Below are 14,339 nucleotides of genomic sequence, written 5' to 3' on the forward strand. Positions count from 1 at the left end.
ATATATATATATTTTTTAAAACTCAGCTTATACTGGTTTTATTTGTCTTGTCTCATTCGGTGAGTAGGATCAATAAATATGATCATTTTTTTTTATCCCAATAGCAGTGGCACTCGTTAATTTTGCAATGCTGGAGTACAACCAATGCTCCCTCCTTCAAATTATGGGCTGAGAAAATGACGAGGACCATCATTTTTGAAAAGGTGTATGCAAGGTGAGTAGGGTAGCTCCAGAGGTTTTTTCGCAAATTTGGGGAGCTTGGAAGGTTTCTGAATTTTCCCCTTGAGGATACACTTTACATTGGGTTTTAATAGTGAGGTACCATAGCCATGCGACTTAAAAATTGTAGGTTCTAACTGATAAATGTATGGCTGAATTAGAGAGAAGTTCACAGGCTCGGCATGTTACTATTGTTATTCCCCGTTCAGGGGTAATGAGAAATGGAAAACTGAACATCTTTAACCAAACTGATTTAAGTTTGCGCAAATGCTGAGGTTATACAACAATTGAATAGATTCAACTAATGTTGTATTTACTGCCTGTAGAACAGTTCAGGGCTTTGCACTGATGCACTTTGGGTTTTTAAGGCTCATTTTTAATGAGTAGCCAGATGAACTGATTAAGTTTGTTACTACTGTCTACTGAATGGATGCTTGTTTTCAAAATTAGTTGTTTACTTGCACTTTTTAGTACGGATGCACTTCATATGTCAGATGCACGCTGTGAATTCTGATAGAGCAATGCTGCTAATAGAAGCAATAGTTGTATATTTAATGCACTAGAGCACTTTGCCTATCACTGTCCATTATTTAACATTAATTTCTCTCCTGCGATGTAACAAATGGCATTTATATTTAAAAAATGTTTTTATACTGCTCAATAAAAAATATTTTAAAACAAGACACCAACAGTTTAAGCCTTGCAGATCCGCAACTCAAAGATAGCAGTTCCTCATGGCTGTGGTTATTGATACTCCTGTTTTTTTTTTTAAAAACCTTGTTCTTGTTCGGTGCCTGTGTACGAGTCACATGCTAAAATACAAAAGAGTAGTCATTAGAACATTGATTGCTTGGAGGAGGGGGTTTATCTAAGCTAGTAGAAAAAGAAGTGAATGCCGCATTACTGTCAAGAAGAAAGATTTAAAGCAGATGTATGTGTACATACAAAAATATTTTAAAGTGTACACTAATACCCAGATCATTCCTATTACTGCACAAAGCGTTAACCTTTGGGACCCTGATTCACCCATACGTGCTTAACAATGACTCTGAATGGGGGGTTTGGCTTAACCCAATCCTACACTGGACGGTTTTCTGCTAATTATTATCTACTCTGTTGAGAAATCTCCAAATGTCTGGCCAACTGGCTATTCCTATTTATGATACGCCTTGATAGGTGCTGTCAAAAGCAAATCCCAGGCTGCAATTAAATTGGCTAGGAAAGAGTACTCCCAGACTCTTACTGCTGCAAAGAGAGAATGGGAGGACAGGTTCTGGGCGGATCTTAGGGAGGCAAGTACGGGTAGGATGCCAGAGGCTTCTGGAACCTTATAAGATCTAGGGATAGGCCAGATAGCACTCTGATGACGTGCAACATTCCTGCCAGAACTGGTTCAACCATTTCTCGTCCCTCTATACCCCTATCGAGGTGGCTTCCAATACCTCCTTCTCTCTGGCTGTCAGTACAGGGGATACCGAGGGTGTTCCCTTTACTGCTAGAGAGGTGGAAGGTGTAATTGCATCATTGGTGCCTCTAAAAGTAGCAGGGCCAGATGGGATACCGGGCGACTTGCTACGGGCAAGCCCAAAGGAGTGGGGGAAGCTGGTTTCTTCATTGCTCAATGCCATTAATAGTGGTGCGCCCGTTCCCGAATCCTGGAAGGGGGCTGAGGTTGTCCCGATATTCAAAAAGGGGTAACCCAGCCAACTACAGGCCAATAAGTCTCATCAACTCTTCACAAAAAGTGGCAGGGAAGGTGATTTTGGGAAGGGTGCTCCAGTGGATGGACGACAATAACATTCTGTCGGATCTCCAAGCTGGATTCCGCTCTGGAACCGGGACGATTGAACAGGTCTTCAGACTGGCCCTCTTGTACTGGAAGGTGGTGGTGCTCGGCAAAGGCAGCCTGTATCTGGCCTTTATAGACCTTAAGACTGCCTTTGACCTGGTACCAAGGGAGGAGTTGTGGAAGGTTTTGGCGGAACTGGGGTTGCCCCCGTACATCCTATCCCTCCTTGTGAGACTCCACGCGGGAAATTTTGCGCAGGTGCGATGGGGCACGAATGGCGAAAAAACTGATAGGATCCCTGTGGGAAGGGGCGTCCGTCAGGGATGTGTGCTAGCTCCCACTCTGTTCTCTCTTTATGTGAACGGAGTGGTTGAGCATTTATCAAGAACTCCCTCGGATGCTCCTTCCCTGGCGGGCAAACGGATCCAAACACTGCTTTTTGCAGACGACACCCTCCCTATTTCAAAGTCCCCTATGGGCCTCCAGAGCCTCCTGAGTAGTTTTCAGGAGTTTTGTTCATTGAGAGGATTGGTAATCAATACTGACAAAACCAAGTATTTGATTATGAATCCGCCCAAAAAACCTGGGCCACCTCCGGCTTTGAATTCTGCTCCATTGGAGAGGGTGTCCAAATTTGACTATCTGGGTATCCGCCTTAACGACTCATTTAGCTGGAACTCCCATATCCAAAAAATGCTCCTCAGTCATAAAAGAGTGGGTGGAGTATTACTTAAGGAACAACGCTCCTCCTCAAGTAAACCTATAGCCCCGGTTATGGAGATATATAAAGCTAGAGGGGTTAGTGCTGCCCTCTATGGGGCGGAGTTGTGGGGTACTTGCAACCTGGACGTACTAGCAAAATCGGAGAGCACATTTTTGAATGATCTGATGGCTCTTCCCAAGAGCACTCCTACAGTACCCGTGTTATTGGATCTAGGTTGCAGATCAATCAAGGACCAAGCGCTACTACGCCCCTTGCTTCTTTGGGCTCGGTTGTGGCGGACGCCCGAATTAGCCTCCTATGCAGAAGCGCTATCGGAGGTTATGGCTATGGAAGGTTGGTCCACGATTAAATGGTTGAGGGATGTAAGTTGCCCGATGGAAATCCTCTTATCAGTTTTCCCCTTTTTGTGTGCGTTGTCCCACTCGTGTAGAGTCGGTAGCCCACATTCTTTTTGAATGTCCAGATTACTGTGCACCCAGGAGGCGCTGGCTTAAACCTTTATGCAGACTTTTAGGTACCCGCCAGCACAAAGAGGCTTTACGTATTTTAATGTCCGACACATCCACTTTGATTGTTTGTGCTGTGTCAAAATTTTTAAAGTGGGCATGGTTGATTCGTGTAAGAAGGCTTTCCTTATCAATTTAATTCTTGTTTTAATTGTTCCTAACACTCTCTTCCCTCTTTCCTTTTTTTGTAATCAGGAAACGATTGTTAAAATGTTGTGTTTTATACTTGTTGTACCAGCTTTTATGATAATTTTTTATCGCAATAAAGCCTATCAATCAATCAATCAATCAATTTATGATAGAACGAGCTAATACTAAGTTGATCATTCTGCCAGGTTATATTTGTTTAGAGCTATTCCACTCTGCTCGCTGCCCTTTTAGAACTAGAATGGTTGGTCTCGTCATTTATTTGGAAGCACAGGAAGCAGACAAGAAAATCAAATTCCTCTATTTTTTTCTACATAGGGGCAGCTGGGCTCTATCCAATTTGCAATAGGACTGAGCTGCATTATTTGTATACCTTAGTTGATTGACCAATCTGCAATAATGATACATATTTATCAAGGGTATTGTGGGTAACCCGCCATAAATATCCTTTGTTTCGATTCACATACACTCAATACCACCCCAAATATAAAACATTACATAATTTAGATTTGAGCAGAGTCAACATCTCAAAAAACTCAAACTTACCCACGTATATGACTACTCTATATTGGAACTGATTACCAATTAGACTGACTTATCCAAGGGGTCTCCGCGGATCCAAGTATCTTTTGGACAATGCCTCTTCTCCCAGGGTAATTCAAATCATTCAATCTACTTAGCGATGAATTTGAAATATTTAACGGATCGTTTTTCAGATATCTTCAACTAAGAACGCTTTCACTCTCTAAAAATATAAGTACCCCATCAGATGTACTGCCTGCCTCAATTTGCAAGGTTTTACAAAAAATACATTTCTCATTATGCAGCTTTTTGTCAGAGTTGGAACAGAGATTATCTTCGTGATTAGGCATTAAAACGTTCTGGATGGCTTAGAGCTGAGATCTCTAACATTTTGGTGCATTTAATTAAAATGAGCATTAGAGCAATGAATGTTGATACAATATTGCCTTAACTTGTTCGCTTTCTATTTTACCTAAGTTAAATAAATGGGATCACAACTCAAGATATCTATGGCCCAAATGTAATTTTACCAGCCAACGAGGTGCATAGGTTTGCTACCTGTCCGAGTTTAATCCCCTACTGGAATTAGGTGTTTTCTCAGATAGCAGCCACATAATATAAAGTTACATATGATCCCGTGCTAATTATGAGGGGATTTAGTAAATCAATTTGCATTGTCTTTCTAGGGGTGTTTGAAAATGTGCCTATTGCCCAGGAATGAAAAAGTTCTCTTTACCTGTAATTGGAAACATGTTTACATGAAGTGTTTGCTACCTACAACTTTGAAAGAGAGTGGTTTAAAACCAAGCCTTCACAAAGATTTCAGAGAATGTGGGGAACATCCGGATTCTGGGTTTAATTTATGTTTAGAATGCTCATCTTGGCCCCTCACCTATGATTTGTCTACTCCAAGGCATCCCGAACCGTATTATTCATTATGGCAGAGTCTTCATCTTTTTTCCTCTTCTGCTTGCCTCAAGGCAGGCAAAAGGAATAACCAATGGTTGCAAATGATGGCTAAAAAGTTTATACAACAGCCAGCTCTGAAGTATACCACTTTTAAACACCCTGGTTGATGTCTTGAACAGAATTCGTCTCCCAAATCAGTGGTTGGATTAAGAAAATATACCAGATGTTTGAAAAGGATAGGGCTGGTTGACGATGCTGTAGTCTGTGAACTAATCAAACCTCAAAAACGCATCTTATTGAATCTAAGGTGCTCTAAAACTGAAATTACTACTATTGCAGTCAAAACCCCTGGGAATAAAAATAAAATCTGTAATGGGTGACAGCGATATTGTCCTCAGCAAAGACTTGCGAATGGATTGAGGAAGTGCATTCAAGCTTATTTATGAATAACAGTAAAACTGAAGGCTGCGCCGTATCCAAGGGTGACTTTTTAAAGGAGTCAATGTAGTGCTAATTTCAAGTCTCTGTGAACAATCTCATAGCCAACATCTTGCATTAGTGAGACAAATCATCTGAAGTCATTTCTGAAAGAAAGGTTTTGAAAAAGAATGGGTAAAGTAATCTGGAGACATTACTATTTCAACGAGAACTACTATTACAATTTAATATACACAGGTTCTGCTACCACACAACAAACCATGCATAAACTTCAAATATACTGTTGTTTTTATCTGATTGAGAGTTTAAGTTTTTAGATGTTGACAGTCAAGCACTGTAATCTGAAAACAAAATTACTAATACTGCATTGTCCTTACCTAAAACGTTGAGCCTGCTGAGCTAGCGGTCCTGGATACCTTCTGTTTGGGGACTGGTATAGCTGAGAAAGGATAGCCTGATTGGTTTTTTGGCTTGGATTGTTAGCAAATTTTACGGTGATTGGTTCTGTGGCACCTGGTGGTTTCTGGCCATTCAGACCCTTAATGGCTTCTTCAGCTTCAATCCTTTTATCAAATCTGATAAATCCAACGCCTCTTGAAACCCCTAAAAGTTGCAAGATGGGTATGGAAGAAGAAAGATGGTTAATGAAAAACCTCAAAGCACATCATCTGTGCAGCTTTGCTTAAGGATATATAATTGTCTACAAACAAAATGAAAGTAGAAAAGCAAAATGTATGCATGAACAACTGGTGCATGCTGATCATAGTCCATGCAAATAGTAGCACACTGTACTGAAAACCTTAGTTTATAAGTTTGCAAAATACTGCTGAATCTATTACTATGAATGGTTTGATTAACTGCGCAGGTTGTAGTAAAATTCCTTGCGGAGAGAAATCATGACATTTCAGTTAAATTTAAATCACAGCCACCTATAACTATAAGGGAAGCTGTACAATAGCCCTGGCATATTTTTGCATGTGTTCCCTGTATTTTTGCTTTCTGACCACTTGTTTTTGATGGTATGCTGACTTAGTTTTTGCTGGTTTAGTGTCTGCGCACTTTTTCACTGATATTCAGTGCAAAAAGTGCTCCTACTCCATATCGTGATATGATTGGTTTTCCATGATGCACCAAGGCGGGTGGGCATGTGTAACTCTGCAGCTCTACATGCCAAGAACAGATGCATACTGGTAAGTAGCATTTTCCGTTCGAGGCATCAGCTGCAGATTACACACTGTGCATAGATTATATAGCAGTACCCACCTTTAGCGGTGACCACCAGTATCTGTTGCAGTTGTTTGAAACAGGGTTTTTAGTACAGCCTGGTCCACAGTTGATGGTTGTTTAGTTTGCACATCTACACAAGAGTGTTTTGTGAATGTGTGCGGTGTAGACCATATAGCTGCTTTGCATATATCATCTAGGGGAATGTTCCCCAAAAATGCCATTGACGCCCCTATTTTTCTTGTAGAATGGGCTTTGGGAGGAATAGATAACGTACGTTTAGCTTTGTGGTAACAGAGTTGTATGCATTTAACAATCCACCTAGCTATCCCATATTTTGATATGGGGTTACCTTTATGTGGCGGTGAAAAAGACACAAAAAGTTGTTCAGTTTTACGAAAAGTTTGTGTCCTTTCAATGTAGTAAAGCAATGCTCTTTTGACATCCAAGGTGTGAAGAGCTCTTTCTGCGACTGTCTGTGGTTGCAAGAAAAATACGGGCAACTCAATAGACTGATTTAGATGGAAGGGTGAAATGACTTTCAGAAGGAATTTAGGATTAGTACGTAGAACCACTTTATTATGATGCATTTGCAGAAATGGTTCTTGTAGGAGAGTAGGGTCTGCAATCCTATGATCACCCAGATTTTTGCTTTTTGCTGCACTGGTTTACGACTTTCCCTGGCTGTGGGCCTGCTAATCAGACCCACAGCCTAGCTGTTCTCTCTATCCAAATTGTACTTAGGTACTGAATTGGCACTGGGCCCTCTCCAAGTCCCTGTACCCAGGGCTGAGGTGCACCCAGAAGTCTCCCAGGGGCTGAAGCATGTATTATGCCACCCCTGGATTGACTAACTAAAACTGACACAACTGGCTGCACGACAGCTGGGGCAAGGTGGTGTACTCACCCTTTGCTTTAGATATAGTATACCTATATCTAACCCTAAAAATGGACACACAGATCTCCTATCAGTCACTCCTATAGCAGGCCTTAACAATCCTGAAGGCAGAGTGCTGGGAATCGTGTGAGATGGTGCTCTAGCATGAGCTGAGCCTGTCTGCGGCTTTCGGGATCCATCCCTTAGCCGTTTCCATGATATCGCATACCATATACTCTTAAGTGCATTATAATCCTCGCGGTTATGTGCCAACTCTGGTATCGCTTTATCAAAACATGTCGAGTAAGGTGTCATACGAATTGGAATACTAACCCCTCGCCAATTCTGGCGACGGGGTTAGCATTCCACCCTTCTAGAGGGACACGACATGCCTGTAACCTATAACCCGGTTAAAAGTCAGACAGAGCCTTAGCATCCACAAAATGGATGCTGCCACCGAGACACAAGTCTGCCCTCCTGCTGCTGGGAGTCCTCCCAGAGCAGGAGATAAGGACAAAGGGTTTCCTGCCAGGGGCGGTGCCAGCACCGTCCCAGACAGGGTTTTGTGTATTGTAGGTAGGCAGGGCTTTAGAGGAAGGTGACTGCACGTGGCACCCCGGTGCTCACTGTGCATAGGCTGGCTGGAACCAGTTCCAGGGTCACTCCAGACCCTGGGCTGGGGAAAAGCCCGCCAAGGAAGTGGGTGTAACCACCCCCCTCCTGGTCCCACCCATAGGGCAGGACCTAGTCGCGTGCCAGCCCCTTTTTACAGGATAAAGGTAGAGACTGGCCCCCTTCCAAATCAGATCATCTTTGAATCCTGAAACTACTTTCTGCGAAAGGAACTCAAGACTTCTTCCTAAGATTTCTCCCTTGTGACTAAGGAGTAGTCACCCTGCATCCGCAGGCACCATCTAAGAACACTGCGGTCTGCTGTAAGTCCTTCCTCCGGAATCCGACTGCCCAGCTCGACGAGAACCGGCTTCCCTGGCACCTCTGACCTCTACCCACCTCTACAGCCCAGCTGAGAACCGTGGGTGCGACGAGACCTCAAGGGACCGGCCATCTGCAAGACTGCACGACTTCTTTCCAGCAAGCCCGCCGAGTAATCTACTGGTGAGTGCTTTGGGGTCCGAGAAGCCCCGACTCTGAGCAGCTCCAGCTCCGAAGTGCAGCCCCCCAGCATCTCCACGATCTGCGTGGGGCCCTTCTGCTTTCCGCTGCTCACCGCGTTGTTTGGCTACTAGCCCGTTGGCTTGTGGCCTTCCTGACGACGCCCGACGACATTTCTGCTGCTGGTCTGGTTGCTCCAGACTGGCCCTTGCTCCCTCCCAGAAGAGGAGCACCCTGGACCCTCCTGGTCCACTCAAGACGCCATTTTGAGTCCACCGCGTGGGCTTGAATTAGCCAAGGCTTGTTGCCCAATCCTGGGTAACTTCGACGCCAACGACTTCATCCTTCGTGGGACAGCTCGCACCTCCATCCTGGTCGCCGACAACGCCTCCTGGTCCGAGAGACTGCAGAGCCCAGCAGCGCCCACTCACCTGACTGCGGTGACTTCGCCCGGTGCCATCCTGGTGCCCACTTAATCACTGGCTAGTGATTCAAGAACTTGGTCCCCTCTGCTTTCAGGTTTTCTTCTTCCTTGATCCAGGCTTGGATCCATCGAACTTTCCTTCACTGGTCGCCTGCCAGCAACTTCCTTCTTCCAGGCTCCTGGTCCGGCAACGAGATCCCCGACGTCTTTTCAGACCTATGCAGCTGCAGCCCCTGGGCTAGGTAACTTCGGCACTTCGGTGTCCCAGCATAGCCTCACTATCCTAGGGTCAGGATCCACTGTCGTTTTCTTCCTACCAGGTCGGGTTCGCCCGTGAACACTAACTTTGTGAATTCTAGCTTCCATAGACTTTGTCCCGCATCCCGCGTGAGAGTGCACACTCTGCACCCGAGTCCCCTGGGCCTCCTAGTAGTAATCTAACGATTCCCTAGTCCAGTCCTAGCGATTCCAAAGCCTATTAGAACTGTTACTTACCTGCTAGTAATTCACATTCCACTTTTAGCGTATATGGTTTTTCGTGCCCCTCGGGCATTTGTGTAACGTGCTAACTTAAAAGTATTTTCGTAAGAGTTTTGTTGTGTGCTTAGCACCCTGTCCTCATAAAGAGTACAGGGTTGTTGTGATTCTAATAAATACATTGTTTATTTTCATAACACTTGTGTGGTGTCCTTTCACTGGGTGTTCAAGGGGTAATGTGATGGTAAAACAGCTGGCTTAACACGCCCTCTAGAGTCTTAGCCTTAGACTGCTCGTATCCATGCTACTAGGATAGCTGGTCTATAAGGTTGACTTACAACCAATCATCAATAAGGGTTGTTTGGACTGATATATAGTGATCACTAGAATAGTGAGCACTGCACATCAGGCCAACTTCTCACAGTTCTTGAATGTTAAATGCTTGTAGTTCACCAACTCTTCTGATAGAAGTAATAGCTACTAGGAAAGCTACTTTCCAAGTTAGGAATTGCAATTCACATTTATGTAACGGTTCAAAAGGGGGTCCCATTAACCGTGTGAGAACAACGTTTAAGTTCCACACTGGTGAAGGTGGTGTTCTGGGAGGGATTATTCTTTTGAGTCCCTCCATAAAAACCTTTATGGCAGGTACTCTGAAAAGAGATAGATGTCTATTTTGTAAGTATGCTGCAATGGCCGCAAGGTGCAGTCTGATGGACGTGTACGCTAAATTACACTTTTGAAGGTGTAGTAGGTATCCTATGATGTGTTGAAAGACACATCTAAAGGATTGATGTGGTTGTTTTGACAGTATATTACGAACAGTTTCCACTTAGCTGCATAACATGCTCTAGAGGTAGGACGTCTAGCTTCTTTAATAACATTTATACAGTCTAGAGGGAGGTTAAGGTAATCAAACTATGACTTCAGGAGCCAGATCGCAAGGTTGAGCTGCGCTGGGTCTGGGTGTCTGATCTCTCCATGGTTCTGTGTAAATAGGCGTGGAGATGGGCTTAGTTTCTGGTGTGGTACCACAGAAAGTTGCAGCAGCGTGGTGTACCACGGTTGTCTGGCCCAAGTTGGAGCAACTAGAATAAGTGTTAGGGAATGTTGCTGTAGTTTGCATACCACTAACGGAAGTAGTGGGAGAGGAGGAAAAGCGTACGCAAATTTTCCGGGCCAGTTCATCCATATCGCATTGCCTTTGGATAGTGGGTGTGGATATCTGGCGGCGTAGTTTGGGCATTTTGCATTTGTGGGTGGCAAAGAGGTCTATCTAAAGGTTGTCCCCACAGTTGAAAGAACGGTTGAAGAAATTGCGAATGAAGTTCCCACTTGTGGATCTGCTGTGTCTGTCGACTTAGCAGATCTGCCATGGTGTTTTGTACTACTGGAACATGTTGGGCTATGAGGAAGATCTTTAGTGGTATAGCCTACCTTCATATCTGCTGCGCTAACAGAGCTGCAGAGAGTGTGTCCCCCCTTATTTGTTTATGTAATACATTGCTGTCATATTGTCAGTGCGGACTAAGACAGCTTTGCCTGACACTTGCTTTTGGAATGCTTTCAGGGCTAGAAATACAGCTAGTAACTCCAAGTGGCTGATGTGGAGTAACCTTTGTTGCGGTGTCCACCTGCCTTGCACGGTGTGATGCAGTAGGTGAGCTCCCCCAGCCGGAGAGCGATGCGTCCGCTGTTATAACTATTTGAGGAACTGGCTCTAGAAACGGTCGGCCTTTTGAAAGGTTTTTGGTGTTCTACCATTGCAGAGAACGATGAGTCCGACTGTCTACCAACACTAGGTCTGTTAATTGACCGTGAGCCTGGTTCCATTGTCGTGCTAAGCACTCTTGAAGTGGACACATTTGTAGTCTTGCGTGAGGTACTAAGAATATGCAAGATGCCATCATTCCTATGAGGTGCATGAACACTCGAGCTGGAAGCGAGTGTTGCAGTTTGAATTTTGTTAGGCGAGTTTGTACACTTATCCTGGCTGGAGAGGGATACGCTAGTGTTAATTAGTTGTTTATTGTAGCTACCAGATGAACAATTGTTACTTACCTGTAAACAGGTGGTTCTCCAGTATTGGTGTCTTTCGTAGATTCACATGCTTGAATATTCCCAGTCGTCGAAGTGGGAGTCCCACGGTAAATAAAATATCAATAATGCTAAATATATATATATATATATATATATATATATATATATGTATAAACATACTACAAGAAAAAGAAAGGAAATACAACTGAAATCCCCTAAAAACGATTTCTACATAGGAATGCAAGGTAAAGAGAAAAAACCATTTGTAACAGTGTCATTATGTTAGTCCAAACTGCAGCCAATCAGGCGCCAGCACCCTCTAGAACCTTCTCCTCAGAAGCTCAAGCCCTCAGATTTTCGTAGCACAAAGTAACTAAGAGTGCATGAGCAGAAGAGAGCCTCTGAGGGGAGGAGGGTGGGTCGCATGTGAATCTATGAAAGACACCAATACTGGAGAACCACCTGTTTACAGGTAAGTAAGAACTATAGTTACTTACCTGTAAACTGTGGTTCTCCAGTATTGGTGTCTTTCATAGATTCACATGCTTGAATATCCCCGTATGTCGTCGAAGTGGGAGTCCCACGGTACATAAAATAGCAGTCATATATGCATGTATACATGAAAAATATAACTAATAAAAATATACATACATATAGTGCAGTAAATTGTAAATTCTAAAAGTACCATAGAACATAATAGGCCCATTGAAAAGCCTAAGGGAGAACTCACTTTAGTAGCATATCAGAGTCATTATGTGTTGGATCACATTCCAGCCAATCAGGCTGTAGCCTCCTCTAGAACCTTCTCCTCAGAAGCCCAAGTCCTCAGATTTTCGTAGCACAGAGTAAGTAAAAGTGCCTGAGGAGAAGAGAGCCTCTGAGGGGAGGATGGGAGGGTCGCATGTGAATCTATGAAAGACACCAATACTGGAGAACCACAGTTTACAGGTAAGTAACTATAGTTCTTCTCCAGTATTAGGGGTGTCTTTCATAGATTCACATGCTTGAATAGAGTAGAAAGCAGTAAAAAACCTCACAGGAGTCATAAAGGTAATACATCAAGCAAAGAAGGGAAATATAAATATATATATGGTAATATGCACTAAATACCAAAACATAATTATGAAAAACCTTTATGACTGGAGGCGGGTAGCAACAGAGGCTCACCTTTACTGGAAAAGATTCCGCAGCACCGCTTGACCCACTGCCGCATCCGCGGCGTCTGTTGATTGCAGGCAGTAGTGCTTAGTAAAAGTATGGCTGCTCGACCAAGTAGCAGCTCTGCAGATCTGGCGTAAGGGTACCCCCGCAAAAAGGGCAGCCGAAGTAGACACTGCTCTAGTTGAATGAGCTCGAACAGGAGCAGGAAGGGGCTTTCCAGCCCGTTGGTGGCAGAAGGATATGGTAGAGGAGATCCACCTGGTTATAGTCTGCTTGGTAACAGGTTGTCCTTTGCAAGTTGGACCATATGCCACAAACAATTGATCCGATTTTCTGATAGGTGCAGTTCGTTGAATGTAGAATTTGAGACAACGTTTCAAATCTAATGAATGCAATGACCGCTCAGCTGGAGTTTGCGGAGCAGGAAAGAAAGTTTTCAGAATTACAGGTTCGTTGAGATGAAAGTCACTGGGAACCTTCGGGATGAACTTAGGATTAGTTCGTAATGTCACAGCCTCTTTGGAGAATTTTAGGAAAGGAGGCTGTATGGTAAACGCCTGGATGTCACTGACACGTCTTGAGGACGTTAAGGCGAGTAAAAGAGCAACTTTCCACGTGAGAAATTTAAGAGTTGCCGAGTGAATAGGTTCAAATGGTGGTAGAAGTAGTTGAGACAAGACCAAATTCAAACGCCAGGCAGGCGGAGGGCGACGGATAGGTGGAAACATCCTAAAAAGGCCCTTGTAAAATTGTTTAATGATCCTTGAAGAACATAAAGATGTGGAACCATCATGGCGGAAACGGGAAATCGCCGCCAGAAACACTTTAAGAGTTGAGTGGGACAGACCTGATTTTGCCAGGGATAAAAAGAAAGGTAAAATTTGTTCAGGTTTTGCAGTCATTGGGTCCAAATCCTTGGTGCGGCACCAGACACAGAAACGTTTCCACTTGAGTTGGTACGTTTTTATGGTGGAGGGTGCGCGAGCCCGCGCTAACACCTCCCTGCAGTCCTTGTCAATAGTTAAACGTGCAAATTCATTGTACTCAGGTTCCAGGCATGGAGTTGAAGGTATGCTGGATCCGGATGACAAATTAGTCCCTGCTGCATCGTGAGGAGGTGCGGCAGAGGATGGAGTGGCAACGGATCGGACTGCGAGAAGAGGAGCAGGTCCGTGAACCATGGACGTCTCGGCCACTTGGGTGCGATCAGGATGATGCGACAAGGTTGGAACCTCATCCTGTGTAACAATCGAGGGATCAGAGGAAGTGGAGGGAAAGCATAGATGAAATCGTTCGACCAATCGATCGAAAATGCATTCCCGCTCGACTCTCTGTGGGGATGCCGACTTGCAAAGCGTGGGCATTTCTTGTTGACAGCAGTCGCGAAAAGATCCATCCGTGGCTGGCCCCACCGCCGGAAGATGTACTCGACCGTGGGCTGATTGAGTTCCCACTCGTGATTGTCTGATGACGCTCGGCTGAGTGAATCCGCCAGAACATTGGCCACACCTGGCACGTGAATGGCTGTGAGATGAATTTGACGTTGAATCGCCCAATCCCATATTTCTTGTGCTAGTTGAGAAAGTGGAAGAGACCTCGTGCCGCCCTGCTTGTTGAGGTAGTGCATGCTGGTGGTGTTGTCCGTCCTCACCAGCAAAGTGTGTCCCCGCACTAACCTCTGGAAAGATTTGAGGGCTAAGAAAATCGCCAAGAGTTCCAGACGATTGATGTGCCAAGTTCGTTGTATTGCCGTCCACTTCCCTTTCACA

At 44.3% G+C, this 14,339-nt stretch overlaps 1 protein-coding gene across 6 annotated transcripts in view; it reads right to left on the reverse strand.

Annotated features, from left to right (window-relative positions):
• ELAVL2 (ELAV like RNA binding protein 2) overlaps positions 1-14,339 on the reverse strand; it is a 657,021-nt gene that overhangs the window by 83,322 nt on the left and 559,360 nt on the right. For all 6 annotated transcript variants that reach the window (XM_078676701.1, XM_078676704.1, XM_078676702.1 and 3 more), the window contains one exon: positions 5,632-5,857. In XM_078676701.1, coding sequence (XP_078532827.1) covers positions 5,632-5,857 — 226 coding nt within the window. The remainder of the gene's footprint in view (positions 1-5,631; positions 5,858-14,339) is intronic.

Source organism: Lissotriton helveticus, chromosome 2_1 (assembly GCF_964261635.1).
Source record: "Lissotriton helveticus chromosome 2_1, aLisHel1.1, whole genome shotgun sequence".
Lineage (NCBI taxonomy): Eukaryota > Metazoa > Chordata > Amphibia > Caudata > Salamandridae > Lissotriton > Lissotriton helveticus.